Below are 22796 nucleotides of genomic sequence, written 5' to 3' on the forward strand. Positions count from 1 at the left end.
CTCTACTGGTATCACTATCACTTAAGGGTACTGGTCATTTTTTAAAACCAAACCCAGGTCTAACCCCTTTTGTGCATTTAGCAATGTCCAGCTTTGGTGTCGCCAAGTTGTGGTGCGCCGCTAACCCTCCCACCTTACAGACCCAACTCATTTTGAGAGCAATCTACAAAAACTGCATCATTGAGGGTCTCAATTTTTTCATTCATTTTCAAACCTCCAAATAGTTGAACGATGTAAGAATCATCACGTATTCTAAACACGGTGGCTTCAACAGCGGTATAGTTTGACATTTTGAGGGTAATTCATTTTCTTGCCAAGAGTACGACGAGAAGATTGAGACCACACTCGTGCTGTCCGCACACTAAATATGAAGCTACCGCCAGCAACGTGTTACCTTAGCTTAGCATAAAGAACAGCTGGCCAGGCTCCGTCCGACGGTCACGAGGTTTGTCAAATTTGGGAAAATCTGGACGTGTGCAATGACAAAAAAAGTGATCAATTTACCAGAACCCCTGTTGCCCCCCTACTCATAGCTGCTCGAGGCTACATCAGATGCCCCCAGCATAACGCGCCTGAGTCTCTGACCGACCTATTGGTCGAGTGAAGGTGCTAGGTTTTAGACGCCAAGAACGCATGGCGTGAAATAAAAAAAGACATCTCTGGTTCGGCTGCATCAATCCTGAGGACCATGGGAGCTCTTCCAAAAGATGAGCAGTAACGAGGGCGTCGCTGGGAGAACTAATTCTCCACAAAGACTTCACGTCTTAGTTAAATCAACAATACCAGGAGGAGGTCAAACTGGTGCGGCAGCATGTGCTGTAGCTTCGGCATGAGAGTATCGGCAGAGTGAGAGTGAGAACTCTTAAGGGTATTGTGGCACCTGTATGAATACCATAGGTCGTTACTAATCAGCTGGAATGAAAACGATCAATTTCAATATTTCTCTCTCTCTCTCTTTCTCTCTCCTCAGGGTGCGTTGACAGGAGGCGTCTGTGTGGTCGTGACTTGTCGTCGTGAGCAAGCATGTTCCGAAACAGCCTGAAGATGTTGCTGGGAGGCAAAACCCGCAAGAACAACGGTGGTCAGTACTTCTTTGTCATTGTTTATGTAGTGGACCCCGTCACCGTCATGTCCGAAGTGTGTTTGTACAGAAATGCGCCTCTATTCTGATGTCTAGTTGGCAGTTTGCAGATATGTTCTTCTGGTGGTTTCCAGGATTTCATACGACAACGTCTTTCGATCCCCAAATTCTCTCTCTCTCTCTCTCTCTCTCTCTCTCTCTCTCTCTCTCTCTCTCTCTCTCTCAGGCGGCGGTGGCTTAGAGTCAGAGGGGTCAGAGGTCAGGATGATGGAGGGATTCAGCCGCTCGCTCCCCTCTTCTCCCCTCCTCAACCTTCGTCTGGTAAAGAGAGCTGGTAGGAGCATCTATCTTATCTGAGTCCATCCATCACTTACATGAGTCCAAAATGGGAATACACATTGACACAAGACAAACAACACAGCAGAGGGAGAAACAGGATCTCCGGCTGAGCTGTTGTGTAGCTTCGACGCTAACATTAGCAGAACAAACATGGAGAAAAGAATATATGCTGACTTTCAGACGTCTCTTTCTCAATGCAAGTCTATGGGGGGGAAAGTCTTTTTGGGCTGATCATGTGATCCTACATAAATACACTATTTTTGTGCTGATGTTTGGATTGATTTTGGTAATTTTACAAAGATTTCCTGTATTTTCTCTGTTCTTCTTCTCACTGGTTTGAAGTGGGTGGGCTCAGTTGGGAAAAAAGGGGGATGTCCCGCATTTCTCTGCACCAATCAGGATATGAGCTGTGGTTACACCAAACGCAAAGCGAATTTTTTTTGCCTTGCGTTACTCACGCGAGTCTGACTTCGGGATCATTTATGTATTTTTAGTTTGAATTGTTTCACCCACTCTAGAAACCCTGCAGTATGAACCCAAAATAAGCAGATTTTGGCTGTGATTTGATTGCAGTTAATGGATAAAAAGGATGCCAAAATAACAAAAAAATTCTGCTGGTTTGTAAAGTCTGATTTCATACTTTTTTAGGTTCGTCCGCAAGACGACAAGCAAACATTAACAAGTTAAAATGCTTGTTTTCTGATCGGATGGATCGGTGCTAGGCTATGCTAACGTTGTAGCTGCTCCATCGACACTCAAGATAACGACGTTTTGGCTTAAATACGGCAGCGACGTTATTGTTTCTACAATTTAGACAGTCTGTGGTTTATGCACGTACATTTATACACATTGAGTTTTGTACGATATTCTTCGAATAGAAGTACATTTTCCCGCTTTTGCGTGGCGTCATTTGCAACTTAGAAAGGAAGGAAAGAGAGCAAAAGGAGAATCAAGGAGAAACCACAACTAGGGCTAGAATAGCTTCTTTTTGTCTCCCATTCTGTCGCACACACACACACACACACACACACACACACACACACACACAGCTGTGACCTGTTACACTGTGTCTGGCAGCAGAAGGGGGGGTGACCTTTGACCCTGCATTTGATCGTCCCTCTGTGCCTTGGTGAGAGAGAAAACACAGTGTAACCCAAGCCTCTACCAACCTCTCCTCCTCCTCCTTCTCCTCCTCCTCCTCCTCACGGTTGATCTGACACTTCTCCTAAACATAACCATGTGGAGTCTCTCTCCGACCCTCTTTCTGTGTCTCGGGCTCTTTCAAAACAGGAACGCTATGAGCCGAGGCAACTTCCCTAAAGTCAGCACACCATGCCCACACACACACACACACACACACACACACACACACACACACGCTCTGATTTCAGTTTATTTCTCTTCACCCCTTTACCTCTTCTTTTGGTTTTTTCACTTCCCCCATCCATCTTGTCTTCTTTCTCCCGGCTCCTGTCATTTCTGCTCTGGAAAGGCAAAAATGCCGTAATGGCACATTTGATTGAGTTAAGACCTGAATCTGACTTTTTGACATATGAAGAATTCTTATTATGGAGCACCATTAGCATTCAATTAGAGTCATGTTTCTGGCCACCTGGTGAAGTCTAATATTCACTCTCTTTGAGATCTGTTTTTGGTCTCCACCAACCAGTGTTTTAGCTGCTAAATGCTCCACTAACTGTGTTTATTACATTGCTTTGTTGAATACTCATTTCTGATTGGTCGGTTATTTCTCTAAAGCAGGCCGTTGCTATGGACCAGGTGGCAACTTCCGGTTCTTACGAGTGAGGCCAATGAGGAAGTCTCTTAAAACATTCGCTCTAGTGTCCATCAGGGGGCGACTCCTCTGGTTGTATAGAAGTCGATGAGAAAATGACTCTACTTCTCTCTTGATTTATTCCCTCAGTAAACATTGTGAACATGAGTTTATGGTCTCAATTTCTAGTTTCAAGTCTTCTTCAATACAGCATGATGTTCATTTAGTAAGTTATGGTCCATTTAGAGTCAATCAGACCATAAATCAGGGTATGCTTTAGGGCGGGGCTACCTTTTGATTGACAGGCCGCTATCACAGTGTTTTCCGGTTTAGTTAAACCCCTTTTAGTTGTGTTTTTAGTTCATGAAAGTCAATTGTAACAAATTGGTCACCTGAAAATGTCAGCATTCGGTTGAACCTGGCTCCACCCTCTCTCTTTACTTCTTGTTGCCAAAAAGCAACATGGCGAAGGCCAAAAAGCAACATGGCGAAGGCCAAAAACCAAGATGACGAAAGCCAAAAACCAAGATGGCGAAGGCCAAAAACCAAGATGGCGAAGGCCAAAAACCAAGATGACGAAAGCCAAAAACCAAGATGGCGAAGACCAAAAGCCAACATGGCGAAGACCAAAAGCCAACATGGCGAAGACCAAAAGCCAACATGGCGAAGACCAAAAGCCAACATGGCGAAGACCAAAAGCCAACATGGCGAAGACCAAAAGCCAACATGACGAAGGCCAAAAACCAAGATGCAAACCAATGGGTGACGTCACAGTGACTACTTCCACCTCTCATATACAGTCTATAGATACCGCAATTTGTCAGCCAGCCTGAAAACTTGAAACCTTTTTTTTTTTCTCTGCACCTCTCCTGTTACTGCTCTCTGCTGTTGTTGGCCAGATTTGTTTCTGCCCCCCCCCCCCCCCCCCCCCCCCCCCCACACACACTTATCTGTTTTTCAAGGACAGCAGGATGACTGTAAATCTTAGTCTAACTTTTACCACTCACCCCATCTTTCTACCTTTCCTCTTGTTATTGTAAAAGGTGTTTCTGTTGGTTGAAAACATCTCTGATTTTAGAACACATTTTTTTTGGAGCAGATTTCTATCCAGCAACATGGGGTTTAATTCAATCTGACTCTTTGTTCCGAACTTTTCTTTCAACATTTTTCACATTTTCTGGGCTAAAGTGGATTACACCCTTCCATCGTCACTGTGATTTGTGGTCAGACGCTCCTCTGTTCTTGGAGAAGGAGTTTAATTGCAGCATTTCTTTGGTCTGCCGAGTCTTCCTCCAGGGTTTTCTCTCCGGCTGTGTTTTTCCTCCGTTAGAAGAAAGAAGTCTGAGCTGTCTTTCCCCAAACTCTCCTTGCGCTCCTCGACATGTAACAGATTACTCTCCCTGCTCAGCTCCTCCTGCAGTCTTTCCCTTTCTCTCCTGTGTGTGTGTGTGTGTGTGTGTGTGTGTGTGGTTTCTTTTGGGTTGGAGGAGGGGAGGTTTTTGATTTGCCGTGCAGTCGAACGAGGGAGGTCGTCTTTCAGACCAGATATGGAGGCTGGAAGGAAAACTCTTCACAACACTTGGAAACTGTACTTATTGTGCTCCTGATCAAAGAGGATATCAACTAGGGAGGAGATCTACTCTTTACTCTTTCCGCGTCATGCTTGACAAGCTGGTTGCTCTTTTTTTGCACGGTTTTGAGGAGGCTCTACCTGTGAATGAATTGTACGGATTGCATTTTTCGGCTACAAAGGACAAATAACCAGATGATTACATCGTCAGGATCTGCTGTGTTTGAGCTTAAAAGCGCGTGGATTCTGGTTTCACCTCTGAAAGTAACAACGTACCTTCAGAGTTTGGCTTTTACCACAGCATTCGCATGTTTGACTATCCTGCCTACTAACGACAGTCATTCTGCTGCACAATTTAGAGAACTTCTTGTGTTTGTTTTTCTTCTCCTGAAGAGTCTCTTCCTCCTCTTATCTCGTCATTCATCCTTCATCCTTCTCTCCTTTGTGTGCTCTGGAGAAGGAGGAGCTCAGGACCAAAAAGAAGATATTGACTTGTTTTTTTGGGGGGTAAAAACAGCCCCTTTTTGATTTGTTGACTCCGTCCTCTACATGGAACCACTCTGAACCAATCAGAACCCCACCGCCAGCCAGCGATGGACTGCACGGCGGCTATTCTGAAAGCGTGCGCCCGCTCCAGGACTAAGTGGTGTCGGCATGAGCGGTCCTCCGTCCGTCGACCGGGGAGACCGGCCGGCGGCTGCGGCTGCAGCGGGGATGTCGCTGCGGCAAGGGTCGTCGGTCGCGCGTCTTCCCTCCTGCGGCGCTTGCTGTTTTACGCCTGCTGTTGTCTGTCCCACGAGGACGTCCCTTACAGACGCCGGGAACGGTACGATCGTCCCGGTGGTGCACAGAGAGGGGGAAGAAGTGAGGAAGAAGGTGAGAGTGAAGGACTCTCTCGATGTTCTGGTTTCAAGCAGACGTCTTTCCACCAGGGTCAAAACTTATATATCAGTGTCAGTATTTTTCATATTTACTAAAGATATTAAATTATATTTTGGAGTGTATATTTCAGGGAACTGTGTTGTGAGTGTGGACAGTGAGAATCCAGAGAAAGTGAATGTCCGCTGTTAGCCGCTGTTTCATTATTGTCCGTTACCCAATGTAATTTTTCACAAGCCGTGTACCATTTACATATTTCTATGAACATTTTGAAGTATCGCATTAGAAAAGCTGTATGGAAATTGCAAAATTCGATAAAACTTCCTGAATTCCGCAAAAAGGTTTTTCACGTTAGCTTAAGGTGGTTTATGTTAAAAAGAGGCGATATGTTGAATTAATTTTTTATATATATATATATAGATATATATATATTGCCATTACAGAATACATTCTAATAAAGCAAACATCTAACTCACATGATCGAGCAGCCGTTTCTGCTGTCGCCATCTTGTCAGATATTACCATAACGCGCAAATGCTTATCTTCGTCTCCTAACTATTGGCGCCACAATACGCAACCAAGGACCAAAATTCTAGCTACAGCATGTCGTGTCAACATGTCAAAGGATTATTTTAGCATGGATGATGAAGTTAGTCGTTAGCATGCTAATGAAAGCTATGTAAAAGCAAGTTACAGTAGTTAGCTTAGGCACTTGCAAACATTATACTGCATAGCTTTCTGATATATCCACATTCTACTATAACACAAGTCACCTACCGTCAAAATGCGTTAGCTTAATTTCCAGAATGGCTACTTGAAAATTTCAGCCAGTCACTGTGGTTGTTGAATGTAAACTGGCGAGCAAACGGCTAACATGCTAGCCAGCTGTCGGTCACATGATTTTCTTTGTTTTCTCTACTGGGCTGTTTACTTCCCCCTTGACATTCTGCTCTCAGGATGGTTCTCAGGAAGCTTTCTGACAGTTAGCAAGATAGTTAGCTGCCAGCGATAAGTGCTGTGAAGACATCTTGTTGTTGGCCATTGGCTTGCACGTCAAAGTTCACTTGTTTAACTTAATATCCACTTAGTTAGCAAGTCCACTAATTATTATTACATTGGAATTGATGTATTTCTCTGCAAATTTTTTGTTGTTTTAAATGCTGGTGTGCCGATTTATTACCAGAGGCCTGACACATCTGTAGCTGTAGTTTGAAAGCAGCTGTAAACACACAGTGCATGTAAATTTACGGCACGTAACCAGTACTTGTATAGATAAAGTATAGATTTTCATTAATCACAAAACACACGACACAAAATCATTTGTCACCTTCTAATTTCACATGGGACATAAAAGTCAAAACAGTGTTAAGGAGAGCAGACTACCACCAGCTTTTATAGAGATCCTACCTGTTCATAGACCGACTTGTGTGGCCTTCATTGCCACTAAGGAATTTCCCAGTGTCAGGTTGCTTGAAGGAAAAAAAAAAGTGCCTGTCTTGCCTAGTTGGTATTGGCGACAGTTGTCCTTGTCTTAGATGCTGTATATTTCTTCAATAGCTCTGAGGAGGTACCATGTCCCACGGAAAACCAGATATAAGGTTTGATATTCTTGCCTTTACTTCAATCGATTATTCATCTAAAGAAATAAAAATGTGTAAATTTAACGTCAAATACAGACACATTAAACTAAAGTTAAGAGAAACGTGATTAAATCAAAACACAGTGGAATACTGTAGGTTTCTGAGTGTAGCAAAACGAGGAACAGAATGAAAGTTTGTCAAAGTTTGAAGACAAACGTCTTTGTTGCTGTAAACATATATTTGAGCTTTTAGCTTCGAAGCCACCAGAAAGTGGGGCAACACCAATTATGTGTGCATCCTCGTGAAATCTATGGTGCTGGAAGCTTGGGGACTTAGTTATTACTTAAATGGCTGGATGAGTAGAATTTGTCGGTTGGGTTCAACTAACCGGAGATTCAATCTTGTTTTGGATCGAGTCTTGTCTGCTTGGCGTTCCTCCTCACTATAGTCCCGTTTTTTCGGTGCTGTGTCAGCTAGTAATGTGCGGATCAGGGTTTTTAATACCCGCACCTACCTGACCTGTTTTGAGAGCCAATAAGCACCACCCTAACCCACAAAAATATGTTTGTTTGTAATTGTGTTATTAATAACCTACTCTGAACGCTGCTTTGTCACTTTTTTGACCCACCCGCCAAAAACCTGTGATATTAGGTAAGCGGTATCTTTCGGCAGCCAGTCGGCTTTAGCGGGTGAGTCAAGCTAGCTAGCTGGCTTTAGCTAGCCGGTCTAGCTTCACTCACCTTTTTTCCGTGCTGCCTAAGGTCAGCGCTTCAGCTCACCATTGACGAGCAAATTCGCAGAATCCTGAATCAGTTTATTTTAGAGCATTCTTTTAGCTGGTATTCAAAACCACTTAAGTGTGTCACAAACGACACATTTCTTCGTTACCCCTGCCGAGGTTCGAACTCACATCTATCACGCTTTCACACGGTTGTGCTCCTTTTTTCCCACTCGACTGTCTTCAGAGCTGATGAAGGCAGCATCGAGGCAGCTACGCTTGCAACAAACAAGGTTGTTTAACGTGTTGTCCAACCATGTCTGAAAACCAAAGTGTTTATAGCTGTTCAGAATGGCCAAACTAAATGGCATAGAGAAGGAAGAGACGTGATAATCAGATATGGGGCTGAAGGAAGGAAGGAAGGAAGGAAGGAAGGAAGGAAGGACAGAGGAATCAGAAGCTACAGTAGAACACAGAAACTACAGAAACAGAAATGTTAAAGTCTCTGCTCTCCGTATCTGATCTTTCCATTTTATTTTTCTTCTTCTAAAAATGACTCACACACCCTGTTATTGGCTAACCACACACATGTGCGTGTGTGCACACACAGTGTGCTTCCCAGTGTGTTTTGCGTTTGGTTGGTTTTATTTTCTGTGTGTGTGTGTCTGTTTTTCTAGTATTTAGTCCGACAGTCAGCAATTTATAGCTGTAATTACAGACTGTTAGAGAAAGAGACAGAGTACGAGCTTTCATGCTGCGGCTTACAGTCTTGTGTGTGTGTGTGTGTGTGTGTGTGTGTGTGTGTGTGTGTGTGTGTGTGTGTGTGTGTGTGTGTGTGTGTGTGTGTGTGTGTGTCTGTCTATTCTTGGCAAATATGTCATAATAGTGAATATGTTAATATGGAGATCAATTACTGTTCGCCACAAAATCTTCCCTGTGGGATTTGTGTTCATGGTTTTTATGTGTTATGTGTTTTAGGTTCTTTTTACAATGTATTTATATTTATATACTGTATATGTAGTGTAGGCAGAGCGTATATCTCACTGAGGTCTCTACGTTTTGGGTTGTTCCAGTGGTCAAGTCTGCATTTCTGTCGATGTGTTTCCACCACTGCAAATTCAATTTGTGTGGCTTCATTTCTATTTGTACTTGGCAGCGAGGCCTTTTTGGGCCGTCATACAAAACTGATATTAATGATATAGTGCACTTAAGCGTTAAATGACAAGATTGATGCTACTCTCGATGTCTGCGTGATGGATATGATGGCGCAGCTGGTTAGCTTAGCATAGCATAAAAAATGCGCAAAAAAAGAAATGTCGTATTGAACAGCCAAATCCAATTTGACACAAACCTTTCTAAATCAGGTACGGACCTGGTGCAATTGTGTTAGGAGAAATGAAAAACCCAATAAAAAAAAACCTTTTCTTCGCTCTCTCCAGGTGAGGACCAGGAATTGGGACCCCCACCCTCAGTGGACGAGGCGGCTGATGCTCTGATGACCAGGCTGGGCTTCCTGCTGGGGGAAAAGATAATCAGCGGCGAGCCGGGGTCCTCTTACCACGCCCAGGATGATGAACAGGTAATCAAGTCACACACGCATGCACACTTACACACATCTAGGTTGTTATGATCTGTATATTAGCTACTGTATCTAAGATACTCATTATACTGCATGAATATGTTGTTTGTACATTTCTTATCACATAACTTGAATATTAAGTAAAATGTTTCTTTGTTCTTTAAATTACATATTTTGTCCTTCTGTTTCTGTCTCTTTCAAATTGAAATTTAAGAATGCTTTTTCTGTACACATGACTAAATGACGTGTCGCATATACAGACTGTATACACTCAAGAAAGTGAGGATGAAACCTCATCTTTTCCCCCCACAGAGGATCTCTCCTTCCTCCAGTCTGGCCAGTAGCGGCACCTCCCCTTGCTCCACACTGCAGCCTCCTGCAGGAGGGGAGGGCAACAACAACGACAAGCACGCCTCCTCCAACCACGCCTCCGTCACCTCCCCCACCTCGACACTGGAGAGCAGAGACAGTGGCATCATAGGTGACATGCCGTGGATACAGCTTCTTTAAAAAAAAAAAAAACTATTCCACTGCTAAATTATTCACTTCTTCTGTCTTTCCCTCACCCTCTCTCTCTCTCTCAGCCACGTTGACCAGCTATTCTGCTGAGTCGGCGGCAGAGCGGGACGACGGCGGCAAGTATCCTGTCGACAGTTACCGCGGCAGCAGCCTGAATCTCTGGCAGCAAGGGGGGCGCCCGGTGGTGGCCTCCAACTCCTCTTCCTGCATGGTAGCAGGAGGAAGCGCGAATGACGGCTTCCTGTACAGGGTGGAGGACATCATGGCCGCCTCCACTTACAGCCTCAACAAACTCCACCCAGACCGAGGCCCTGGCTCCGCCCACTCATCAGGCTCCACCCACTCCATCCCTCTCTACCTCATGCCCCGCCCTAATTCAGTTGCTGGTAAGATTTCAAATGGATGCCGCATAGAAATAGAATAAGAGAAAAAGGGACATTCCCATTTATATTAACGTAGCAGTTCGGTCAGAGTCCATTATTATGTGTAATGTTGCCATTGTGAATGTTGTTGAGGTGAGGTTTTGCAGTAACAACTAAAACGAGCAGAGCAGTAGTACTCTTACAAAGCATAAGAAAGCTAATATCTACTAACAGATAAGTGACAACTAGCTAGCTAACTAGTGGACGGCTGGCTGGCTAGCTAGCTAGCTCACGGATTCTGCCCTACTTTATTTATTGCTACACTGGTTACAGAAAATGAGCCCAACAGCGGCAGTGCCGAGTCTAAAGGGCCTTTTTACACAGGACGCAGTTTGAGCTGTCACATTACAGAAGCTACTCTTACACTGTGACGTAAAAGGATGATATTAGCTTATCACATGTTGGTATCAGCATATGTATCGGCCGCTATGTAACAAGACATTTCTGTCTTCCAGCTTCCATTCACATAATTGGTATCAAATGAAGTACTCTATTAGTATCGGTATCACTTTAATTGTACTGGTATTAGTACTGGCATCGTCATTTTTTGAAACGATACCCAGCCCTGTTTTTCGCACACTTCACTTGTCTGTAGTTTTTATTCCTTTTAGCTTTAGCAACACATACAGCTCTGTTCTTCATGAGACAAAACAGCACAGATATCCCAGATTTATTTTCTATATTCACCCTGACCTTGGGATTAGTTCAACATTTTGGAAATACACTTATGTGGTGCTGCAGTGAAGACGTGGTTAGCCTAGCTTAGCATTAAGACTGGAAGCGGGGGGAAACAGTAAGCCTGGCTCTGTCCAGATCTTTTTAAATTGAGCTCTTTTTCCTCTCTCTCATAAAAACTAAAAAGGAAGGAAATGACATGTATGACGTTTCTCAAAGCACACACACACACATGCATACATACCCACAGGATACGAGGCACAGCCTGCACTGACATTCTCTTTGGTTGTGGCGGATTGTAACTGGATTAAGGTGGATCAAACTTTGGGTAGGTGTCTGTCTGTCTTTGTCTGGAGTCGAGACAACTCAAAGTTAACAATAGTAATGCTTGTTTTGTTAGATTTCAAATCAGCTGTGGCTGAAGTGGAAATCACGACACAGCACTCCACGGGACAATGTCCTACAAATCCTGCCTGTTCTTCCCTTCACTAACGATAGATCAGAAAAGGAATACGACGTTTCTTTAACTTTTAACAGCTTCTCTGCAATATTTAAAACCTTTTAAAAATCCTTTTAGTGTGTCAAAACCCTGTTTGTGGTTGTATTTAGATATTAGCTTGTTTTATGTCTTCATGCAGTGGCTCCTACAGGTTGTGGGTTTATTTGTTGTGGTTGACAACTGGGCACTGTGAAGCAATGAGTTCAGAAATTTGCAAGTTAACCTGGGAAGTCACCACTCAAGGCCGAGGAACTAGTCCGTCACATACCCCCCCCCCCCCCCCCCTTAAAAGTCGTTTTTACTTTTGGACAGAACCAGACTTGCGGTTTCTCCCTGTTTCCAGTTGTTGTGCTAAGCTAAGCTAATCATCTCACATTTGTCATACAGACAACAGTCTCATCTAACTCTCACCAAAATGCCATGGAGTATATTTCCCGAAAACTATTACTTTAAGAACAAAGTTGGATCATGGCATTGGGTCCTAGTACCTTTCAAAGCTTACTGGTTAGTATACTGTATCTTTTTTGTCCACACAAAAACAGCTACTTATCAGAAATGTTAGTTTATCTAATGGGATTGTGTAAATATATATAATATAATAATCTTTATATAATATTGGACGATATATTATCACTAGTATTTTTTTAATAAAACATTTATATCAGTATTGCTATCAGTATCTGATAATCCAGTACCGGTCATGCTCTATTAGTTTGAATTCTTATCTCTACCAGGCTTAAGCCTGTGGGAAGATCATGCGTTTGGTCGTGTGTGTGTGTGTGTGTGTGTGTGTGTGTGTGTGTGTGTGTGTGTGTGTGTGTGTGTGTGTGTGTGTGTCTGTCTGCCTGTCCAAGGTAAATCTCAAATACTACTGGACCCATCAGCCTAATTTTTTTTGCTCATTTATAACTGTGGGCTCAAGAACCTCTCGTGGTTGCGGTGACCCAAAACATATTTTATTGACTGTTTGATACAGTTATTGATGGCTGATTGACTCATTCCTCCTAATCAACAGCTGCTTCATTAGAAAAAAGCATTTATGACAATCAGATGGGCTAAAAAAATGCCTTAGCTAGTCAGTTTTAGCGCACATTTTGATCTGTGTTGTTGCTCTAAAAACTGACATCTATGAATTGTTTTTTTCATTATGAACCGGAGTTTCTGCAGATGCTAAATTCTACAATATTCATGAGCTTCAGCAGCCAACGTTGAGGAGAAAAAGCCAGTTTTATATTTATATATATATATATATATATATATATATATTATATATATGTGTATATATATATATATATATATATATATTCATTCCAGAAAATAAGCTGTTTTATTCAGCAAGATAGCTTTTCTGATGTTGTTAAGGCTAACTAGTCTACGTGATGGCGTTTTGTAGTTTAATTTAGCCACTTGTTAGCAACCGCTCTTTAAAAAAACATGTAAAAGCTTTATAATTCATGACGTATTTTATATCGTAGAACAAAACGTTAAAATCTCTTAAGCTTGTGTTAACCACACACATATAACCAAAAACCCATTAAAGAAAATTCTGCACTTTTTTGCTTCATTAATTCGGCCAACAAGTTTTTCTCAGAGGAGGAGAAATGAGAGCTTTTATGCCGAGTCATCATGAGTAACGTTAGCTAGCTAGCTAGCTAGCAAACAATATAATATACAGTATACAGAGCAGTGGAAAAAATATTTTACCCATACCTCTCTTTTATAGCCTCATTACTAGGATCCCGTACTAGGAGCACGAAAAATAATTTATTTATTTTCTTTATTTGTATTTGGGTAAGCAAGCATCTCCATTAAACTCTGTCATTTTAGTTTAAACTTGAATTTACTAAGCAGAGATTAGTTTTTAATTGCTTGATTTTAAACTTTAATCATTTTCACCGCTCATAACTCACCGAACATTACTCATAGGTGCATCCCAGCCCGAGTGTATAATCACGTCTCTACAATGTGTAAACTTAAACTTCCACTCGCCATAAGCAGCCCAGGCACCATATTTTTAAGTTGTTGATGTTTTATACATAATCCCCTTACATTTTATATGTAGCATTGTTGTAGACATTTTTTATCAAAGAACAAGATAAGATTCTTTTGTACTGATGATTTAACCAGAAGGGGTTTTTTTTCCCATCAAAAACTCTTTTTTTTACGCAGAAAACTAACTTTCTCCATCATTCTCTCACTGCAGCCACCAGTTCTGCTCACCTTGAAGATCTAGCCTACCTGGATGAGCAGCAGAGACACGTCCCTTCAAGGACGTCCCTCAGAATGCCCAGGCAGAATTCTGGGAGTCGTAGTCAACAGGACCACAGAGGTAAACACACACACACACAAACAAACACATAAACACAACAAAGCCATACTGCTTTACAACCAGCATTACAGTTCTCCTCCTCGCCTCTTCTCCTGCAGTGTGTTTCACTCCCTCCCTCAACCTGAAGCCGCTCCACTTTGAGGTTCCGGGTCTCTTGTCTGATTGGCTGTTCACCGGCAGGGAGTGGCTTTTTCAAGAAGTGGACGCTTGTCTCCGCAGTGGCGACCCGGCAACCAGTCGGGGCGTGGTGATCGTCGGCAACATGGGCTTCGGCAAAACGGCTATCGTCGCCCGGCTGGTGGCGCTCAGTTGTCATGGAAACCGCTTGTCGCCAACCGCCACCAGCAACCAGACCGTGGCTAAACGTAAGCAGAGAGAGAGAGTTTTGTATGTGTGTATCTATGTGTATATATATATATATAGATATATATATAGATATATATATATATATCTATATATATATATATATATATATATATATATATATTATATATTTCCTATGAATTAAAAAAAAAGTATTTTTGTGCCAATAACTTCAAGTGAAATTTTGCTTCTTCATGGGAGCTTGAACCAGACACTGTGGATATCCCCTAAACATTACTTTTGTAGCAGATTACATTATTTCTAGAGTTTTTTTCTCTCTATATCCTCTTCTGTAATTCCACATTTTAAAGCCATTTGTAACCATTTCTCACTGTTGGTTAGGTTTGCACCCCTGTTTAGAACTTGCAAAAAGAATAAAGTAGAATAGAATACCACTCTCTGGTTGCCAGCTGTCATATTGCCAGATTGTTGTTCCATGTGGCCAGGGGATTCGAACCAACAACCTTCGCTAACTTGCGGGCTGCCCACCTGGGCGACTGTGGCTCAGTGGTAGAGCAGGGTCGTTCTTTAATTATAGGATCGGCGGTTCGATCCCCATGGCTCTGCTAGTCCATGTTGATGTGTCCTTGGGCAAGACACTTAATTCACACCTTTAATCTGTGTTTGAATGGGTGTGAATTGTTAGTTAGACTAACTGATGGCTAGGTGGCACCTTGCATGGTAGACCTCATCAGTGTATGAATGTGTGTTAATAGGTGAATGATGACATGTAGTGTTAAAGCGCTTTGAGTGGTCGGAAGACTAGAAAAGTGCTATACAAGTGCATTTATCATTTGCCATCTATTATTTCTACCAGCCCACCCTAATACAGCTAAAACCGGCCCTGATTTACAGTCAGTTTAGACTCGACGTGTAGGCAAATCTGTAAGAACATGTACTCGGTGTACATTAGAAAATAGAATAGAAAAAAATAGAATCGTTTTTACAGTGCATGAAGGGGACATAGTAAATTGTTGGCAGGAGCCGACGTCGCATGCTTGCCAAAGGACCCCCGGTGAGTTATTCCAGCCATGAAGACGACCTCGATCAGTCTGTAAGAGAAGGCTGAGTCATCGTGCAGAACCCAATAAAATCACTCAAGACCAGCAACCACACTCACGGCCGAGCCAACCAGCAGGAAAACCCATTAAATCATGCAGTGGATGAAAAAAAATAGCATAAAGAAGGCAGCGGCCAGAGAGAAAGACAGCCGGTTTGTGTCTTTACATCTTTACTGAGATTTTAAAATGTACAAATGTTCTATTATTCCCTCACTCCAGATGCAGAGGCCGTTTCTTTCTCCCACGACTCCCTGGGAAGAGGAGGAGGGGGAGACGAAGGAGCGGGAGGAAGTTGTCCGGGGACTCCAGAGATGAGGAGGAGACAAGAGGAGGCGCTGAGGAGACTTGCAGCACAGGTACCATCCCCACTTCACTGAATGTAGATCTACTGTATCACGCAACAGATTACTAGAAAGCAGTAACTGAAAGTAACCAAGTGCATTAACTCAACTGCACTTAAGGCCGACATCTTCACATTAAAAAGTCAGCATCAGGTAAACGTTGTCCATCAACTTGGACTATGTTTGAGCACCAAGAATCAGATGCCTGTTTCTGGGTTTGAGTTTTTTTCTGGGACCGGAGACTAGCCAGGAGCAGGGGGTGAAGCCTCAGGTCCTAGCTGGGTTAGCTTAGCTTCAGACTCGGCTCTGCTCCATCTTGCCTCCATAGCTCAGTAGCGTTTGGACCGGCATGTCCGGCTGGGTGCTTGGCCGCGGGTGGTTATCGTCTCAAGGTCCGCTCCCCACGAATGAATCCAATCCCTACGTTCTCTTCTCTGATGTTAATGAGTTTTTCTGTCATATACCACAAGCGCTCCAGTAATAAAGACAAGAAATTATTTTAAAAATTTAGCAAAATTTATGAGAGCTACCGGCCACAGCATGTGCATGCGCCGCCATTGCTGTTGCTTTCTGTAAAGAAATTAAAGTGTATCAATCTCCTTACTTAAGTAAGCATGTACATTTTGCAAAATGAGAAAGTTTTCCTTTTAACCCCGTCTAAAATATTTTAGATCTTATGGAGTTTTGAGCCACTATACTGTAGTTAGCATAGTTAACCTGATGCTGAGTGCAACCTGTTGTTGGTCCGGTGAAAACTTAAAAGGCTGGTAAAGAAATCGGCAACAACAAGCTCAAAAGGTCTTGCTAAACTACACAAACCAAATATCTCTTCCTGTCTGACCTCGCAGGTAGTCGCGTATCATTTCTGTCAAGCTGATAACTGTCACACCTGCCTGGTGCCGGAGTTTGTCCACAACATGGCGGCGATGCTCAGTGACGCCCCCCAGCTGTCGGCCTATCGGGAGCTGCTGCACCGCACGCCACAGCTACAGAGCACGCTCAGTCTGCGCTCCTGCATCCAGGATCCAAGCTCCGCCCTCCAGAGAGGAATACTAGAACCACTGGACGCTCTCTACAGAGGTACATTGGGGATGCTCTGTATTCTTGATGCTTGCTTCTCTTCTGTAAAAGCCAGGGATATAATACTCAATGTGTTCTGTTCTATATTGTTTGTTTCCAGAGAGGAAGTTGCACGCAGATGGGGCGGGGCTTATTATACTGATTGATGGGCTGAATGAGGCAGAGTTCCACCGGCCGGACTACGGCGACGCACTGACTTCCTTCCTTTCCCGAAACGTCCAGAAATTTCCTTCCTGGTTGAAGGTCATAACCACTGTCAGGACCGGTCAGCAGGTACACACACACACACACACACACACACACACTCACACAAACAGAACTCAGACAACAGCTGTTGAATGTTCTGTTAAACTATGCATTTATTAAAGTTGCATGTAAGTTCACCATATGTGGTGATCATCATCAAATGCTCTTAAAAAATTAAACAAGAATTACAGTAAAAATACTGTAACAGTGTGCACAGGGCTGTAGTGGGCAAAACTTGGTATCACAAGAGTTTGGAGCATGCAAACTAAAACACAAAGAGCAAAAAAACTAAACCCAATTCAAAGAGTTCAAGTGTAAGGAATGCTTTAAACTGTGTGTTTATCTGCTCTAACGTTAGCTGCCAACATTAGCATAACTAGTTTACAATAGTAAAGTAAAGCCAACATTAGCATAACTAGCTTACAGTAGTAAAGTAAAGCCAACATTAACATAACTAGCTTACAGTAGTAAAGTAAAACCAACATTAGTATAACTAGCTTACAGTAGTAAATTAAAGCCAACATTAGCATAACTAGCTTACAGTAGTAAAGTAAAGCCAACATTAGCATAACTAGCTTACAGTAGTAAAGCCAACATTAGTATAACTATCTTACAGTAGTAAAGTAAAGCCAACATTAGCATAACTAGCTTACAGTAGTAAAGCCAACATTAGTATAACTAGCTTATAGTAGTAAAATAAAGCCAACATTAGCATAACTAGCTTACAGTAGTAAAGCCAACATTAGTATAACTAGCTTATAGTAGTAAAATAAAGCCAACATTAGCATAACTAGCTTACAGTAGTAAAGTAAAGCCAACATTAGCATAACTAGCTTACAGTAGTAAAGTAAAGCCAACATTAGCATAACTAGCTTACAGTAGTAAAGTAAAACCAACATTAGCATAACTAGCTTACTGTGGAAAAGTAAATCGTTGAAGTCAAGATAAAGAGATAGGGTTAGGGTTACATTAAAAAAGCACATGGTATTTTCCCACTGTGTGGAAGCTCGTTGTAGATGCTATCAGAGATTCATTAACGTGAAGGGCTGTGTTCTGCTCTTTATTGGATTTTGGAAAGCTGACACTCAAGCAGCCTTAGCCAACATTACCCTAGGTAGCGTTGCATTTGCCAAACATGTCGGTTACATGTCGGCCTTTTTTTCCTGCAACATTTAAAGTGACATTTAAAGTGTATTCAACAGCCAGCAGGGTTATGACAGATAGGAATAAATCTTTTTCTTATCATACTTAATGTAGCGAATATTTAAGACTTAAACAGGGCTCTTGTTTTAACAAACTCATGGAGCTAAACTAATTATTTTTTTCTGTGTTTTTGTCAATCAGGACATTGCTCGTTCTCTACCTTTTCACTGCATCTCTCTGGACAGGATGGAGGAGAACAACGCCATAGACCAGGACCTGCAGGTAACATGCACACAGTCTCTCTATCTATCTGTACATCCATGCACGTCTTTATTTTTAAATTTTTCTTTCTCAGGGTTACCTGGTGCAGCGTATCCACAGCAGTGCGGAGATCCAGAGCAACGTGTCACTGAGCAATGGTCGCCTCGACAACACGGCTCTGGCCAAGCTGATCGGCCACCTGAAGAGCCTGAGCAAGGGCTCGTACCTCTACCTGAAACTGACCCTGGATCTGATAGAGGGGGGATACCTGGTCCTAAAGAGTTCCAGCTTCAAGGTGAGGAATGGGTGGGGTGGAGGTGAAATGAAACAAAGATTGTAGGAAAATAACGTTACTCAGGTTAGTCAGTTATAATAGATAATTACTTACTTTGTATTTGTTTTGGTTACGTTCCTTTGTTTTTTATTTAATCATAGTTGAGCTAGCAGTGGCTAAATCCTCTTCTAAAGTGTTCTAGCTTACTTAAAAAATTCTAAAGACTCTAAACTGATCAAAAATATGTAATACTATTTCATAAAACGTTGTTTGCATGTGAGCTCTTGTATGGGAGTTGCAGTTTAAGCATTGAAAGCAGTTGAAGAGGCAGTTAAAGTTGAGCCACTAAAAGGGTTTGAAGTGTCAGTTGAAGTGCAAGACAAATTCTTTGGCTTATGGCGGCTGAAATGTTATCTGACGAGTAAGTGCTGAAAGCTGTTTTTCCACCAAAAATGGCGCGTATATGCAGGCTTTTTTAAACACTGGAAAATACGCTAAATATAATGGCGGAAAGTGATCGAAATGTCATTTGACAAGGAAACGCTAAAAGCAACTGAACTGTTACTCAATTAGTTATTTATTTGTTTCAACACAAATAAAATAATACTATAATTAGTGTCTCATTTTAGATGTGTGTATGTCATTTAGTTATGTACCAGTATAGTCTCTTAACTATTACCTTTTTGCCTAGGCAGACATTCCCAGTATTGAGTTTGATATACACTTTACAGGAAGACTCTAAATGCGTGTGTGTGTGTGTGTGTGTGTGTGCGTGTGTGTGTGTGTGTGTGTGTGTGCGTGTGCGTGCGTGTGTGTGTAGGTGGTCCCCGTGAGTCTAGCAGAAGTCTACCTGCTGCAACTCAACATGCGGTTTCCCACCCAGTCGTCTTTTCAGAGAGTTCTGCCGCTACTCAACGTTACTGTGGCGTCGCTGCACCCACTGACCAACCAGCAGGTATGCAGTGTGTGTGTGTGTGTGTGTGTGTGTGTGTGTGTGTTACATTGCTACAACCTTAACTTTTCCTCCAGCGCCATCATCTGGTCTAACTTTTTTTAGTCCAATTTGTTTTAAACCCAATGTCTGCCAAACGAATGACATTCCCATCAGCTCTTAACATTAAACCTGCTAAACATCAGCATGCAAGTACTGTCATCGGAAGCATGCTAGCATGCTGACGTTAGCATTGAGCTAAAAGCATTTCTTTGTCAGAGTACAGCCTCACAGAGCTGGTAGCATGGCTGTAGACTTTTGTCTGTGTTAAAGTTGGAACCCCAAATTACCAGATTTGTTGTGATTTAACTGATTTAACGCGCCACAAACGACGCAAATAAGGGAAATAAATTTGTGTGACGCTGTGTTGCAAATGGGCTACAACTGCATCTTTGCTGTGCGTCCCCTGTGTTGCATAATGACGACAAACGATCCTTGAAACCTTGAATCCTCCTCCAGCTGTTTGAGGTGGTGAACGCGGGCGCTCTGACCGGAGGGACGCTGCACTGGGGGGAGTTTGCGCACCGTCTGGAGCAGCTCTCCTCCTTCCTGCTGCGGCGGAGCGACGGCAGCAGGATGCTGAACCACGCCTCCTTCAGGGAGTGGCTGATGTGGAGAGAAGAGGGTCAGGACGACAGGTTCCTCTGCGACCCCAGGTACACCGACAGACAGACAAAGAGAGAGAGAGAGGAAAAAAGAAAAGAGGAAGAAAGTGAGGACGTCTTCACTTAAGCTGTCTGTTTTGTCTCTCCAGGAGCGGTCACACTCTCCTGGCCTTCTGGCTCTGCCGGCAGGAAGGAAAGTTGAACCGGCAGGAGACGCTGGAGCTCGGACATCACATCCTGAAGGCTCACATCTACAAGGTGAGTACACACACACACACACACACACACACACACACACACACAGTCTTTAAGTGGCTCAGCATCAGGCGGCAACCTTCGGTTCTGCCGAGTGAAGCCGATGCCGAAGTGTCTTAAAACTTGCATTTTATCGACGTGGAAAAAAAAGAAGTGTGGTTGTATAGAAGTCTATGAGAAAATTACTTCTCTCTTGATTTATTCCCTCAGTAAACATTGTAAACATGAGTTTATGGTCTCAATCTCTAGTTTACAGTCTTCTTCAATACAGCATGATGTTCATTTAGTACATTATGCTCCATTTAGAGTCAAACAGACCATAAGGCAGAGTATGCTTTAGGACGGGGCTACTGTGATTGACAGGTCGCTGCTGCTACCAGAGCCGTATACAGCGTCTCTACGTCACTCCTCCTCATTCCAAATATGGTCACTTCTGTTCATCGGTTGTGGAAAAAACCAACATGGCGACAGCCTAATCAAAGATGGCGACGCACATTATCAGACATCGGCAACTAGTAACTGATTTTTATGATAACGTTACAAATTTTTATGCAAACTTTACTTATTTTTATGCTAACCTTAATTACTTTTAAGATACCGTTACTTATTTTAATGCTAGCGTTACTGATTTTTATGCTAACGTTACTTATTTCTAAGATAACGTTACTGATTTTAATGCTAACTTTACTTATTTTTGAGACAACGTTACTTATTTTCCTGGTAACTTTACTTATTTTTATGCTAATATTACTTATTTTGATGACATTCCTCACTGGTATTCCATGTGTCGTGTCAGCTAGCTAGAGCTGTGTGTATGCCATGTGTGGTTAAAAAAAAAAAATTGTGAAGCGAGTGCCACATACAAGTTAACCTCTGAACAGTTTGTCAGCAAGTTGCTTTATTTATTAACAGAGAAAATATCCATATAAATCTACCAGTCAATTATCCATCTAATTATTGTGTTTCTGTGGCATCTGTTCTCGTCTCCTCAGGGTCTGAGTAAGAAGCTTGGGGTTTCCTCCTCAGTTCTGCAGGGGCTGTGGCTGTCCTACAGCACGGAGAGCCTGAGCCCTGCTCTCTCGTCGCTGCGCAACCTTTACACCCCCAACATCAAGGTAACGGTTTACACACACACACACACACACACACACACACACACACACAGACACACAGACACTTGCTGGTACGTGTGGAATGTAACTTGAATCCCTACTCGTCCAGGTGAGCAGGTTGCTGATTATGGGCGGGGCTGATGTGGATTTCCGTAGCGATGTCCTCAACAACGCCCCCCTGCTGTGTGTCCACGCTCACCTGGGCCACAGTGATGCTGTGGCGCTGCTGCTCGACCTCGGAGCTCAGGTACAACAAAAATATATTCATATTGTTTTATGTTTGTTTTTTTTGTATGGAAACATTGTGATCGGAAGTTTGTGCCGGTATCGCAACCAAAACGTGTTGCTTCTGTGTTGTTCTTTCCAGGTGGATGCTCAGTCACAGGACGGGTTGACCGCACTGGGATTCGCTGCAGCGGCTGGACATCTGGACGTCGTCACCATGCTGAGTCAGCACAAAGCTAAGGTGCCTGTCTACCTTTCTAGATGTTGCGGCTTAGAAGATTTAAAGCCACCATGTGCATTTACTACTACTAAATTCAAGTCGTCGATGAAAATATCTGACTTTTTTTAGTCACTGCAGTCGTCTAATATGAGGTTTTTGCATCATAACAGCAGGGTTTTCACACACGCTGACGCTGCTAATATAGCATCCAGAATGAGTGGGCTTCTGTGCTGCTAACTTATATGGCAGGCAAACATCAAGAAGTTCATTCATGCTAACATTATTTAATTTATTCATAAGATAACGTTACTTAATTTCATGCAAACCTCACTTATTTGTATGCTAGCATTATTTATTTTAATGCTAACATTACTTTGTTAACAAGCTTCTCTCTCTCTCTCTCTCTCTCTCTCTCTCTCTCTCTCTCTCTCTCCTGTAGGCGGGCCACGTGGACAGCTCGGGCCGGTGTGTGCTGGTGCACGCGGCTCAGCGAGGCCGCCTCGAGGTGCTGCGCTTCCTGCTGAGGCGCGTGGACTGGAGCTGCGCGAGCCGGTGCCAGGCGGTGCAGCAGGCTCTGATCGCGGCGGCTAGCACGGGCCACGCCGAGGTCACCTACACACACACACACACACACACACACACTTTAATAACATGG

General features: G+C 42.9%; 1 protein-coding gene across 1 annotated transcript in view; it reads left to right on the forward strand.

The window, feature by feature from the left end:
- The window catches only part of tanc2a (tetratricopeptide repeat, ankyrin repeat and coiled-coil containing 2a), a 40691-nt gene that overhangs the window by 11707 nt on the left and 6188 nt on the right, over positions 1-22796 (forward strand). Inside the window, exons 2-20 of the mRNA XM_068731491.1 lie at positions 971-1081; positions 1308-1415; positions 9381-9520; positions 9833-10001; positions 10105-10425; positions 13839-13964; positions 14063-14329; positions 15608-15744; positions 16578-16809; positions 16910-17082; positions 18400-18480; positions 18554-18754; positions 19554-19688; positions 20184-20380; positions 20479-20587; positions 21577-21699; positions 21806-21943; positions 22064-22162; positions 22581-22748. Coding sequence (XP_068587592.1) covers positions 1024-1081; positions 1308-1415; positions 9381-9520; positions 9833-10001; positions 10105-10425; positions 13839-13964; positions 14063-14329; positions 15608-15744; positions 16578-16809; positions 16910-17082; positions 18400-18480; positions 18554-18754; positions 19554-19688; positions 20184-20380; positions 20479-20587; positions 21577-21699; positions 21806-21943; positions 22064-22162; positions 22581-22748 — 2982 coding nt within the window. The 5' untranslated portion in view covers positions 971-1023. The remainder of the gene's footprint in view (positions 1-970; positions 1082-1307; positions 1416-9380; positions 9521-9832; positions 10002-10104; positions 10426-13838; positions 13965-14062; positions 14330-15607; positions 15745-16577; positions 16810-16909; positions 17083-18399; positions 18481-18553; positions 18755-19553; positions 19689-20183; positions 20381-20478; positions 20588-21576; positions 21700-21805; positions 21944-22063; positions 22163-22580; positions 22749-22796) is intronic.

Source organism: Cebidichthys violaceus, unplaced genomic scaffold (genome assembly GCF_023349555.1).
Source record: "Cebidichthys violaceus isolate CVI_PGR_0920_01 unplaced genomic scaffold, fCebVio1.0.p SCAF_52, whole genome shotgun sequence".
NCBI lineage: Eukaryota > Metazoa > Chordata > Actinopteri > Perciformes > Stichaeidae > Cebidichthys > Cebidichthys violaceus.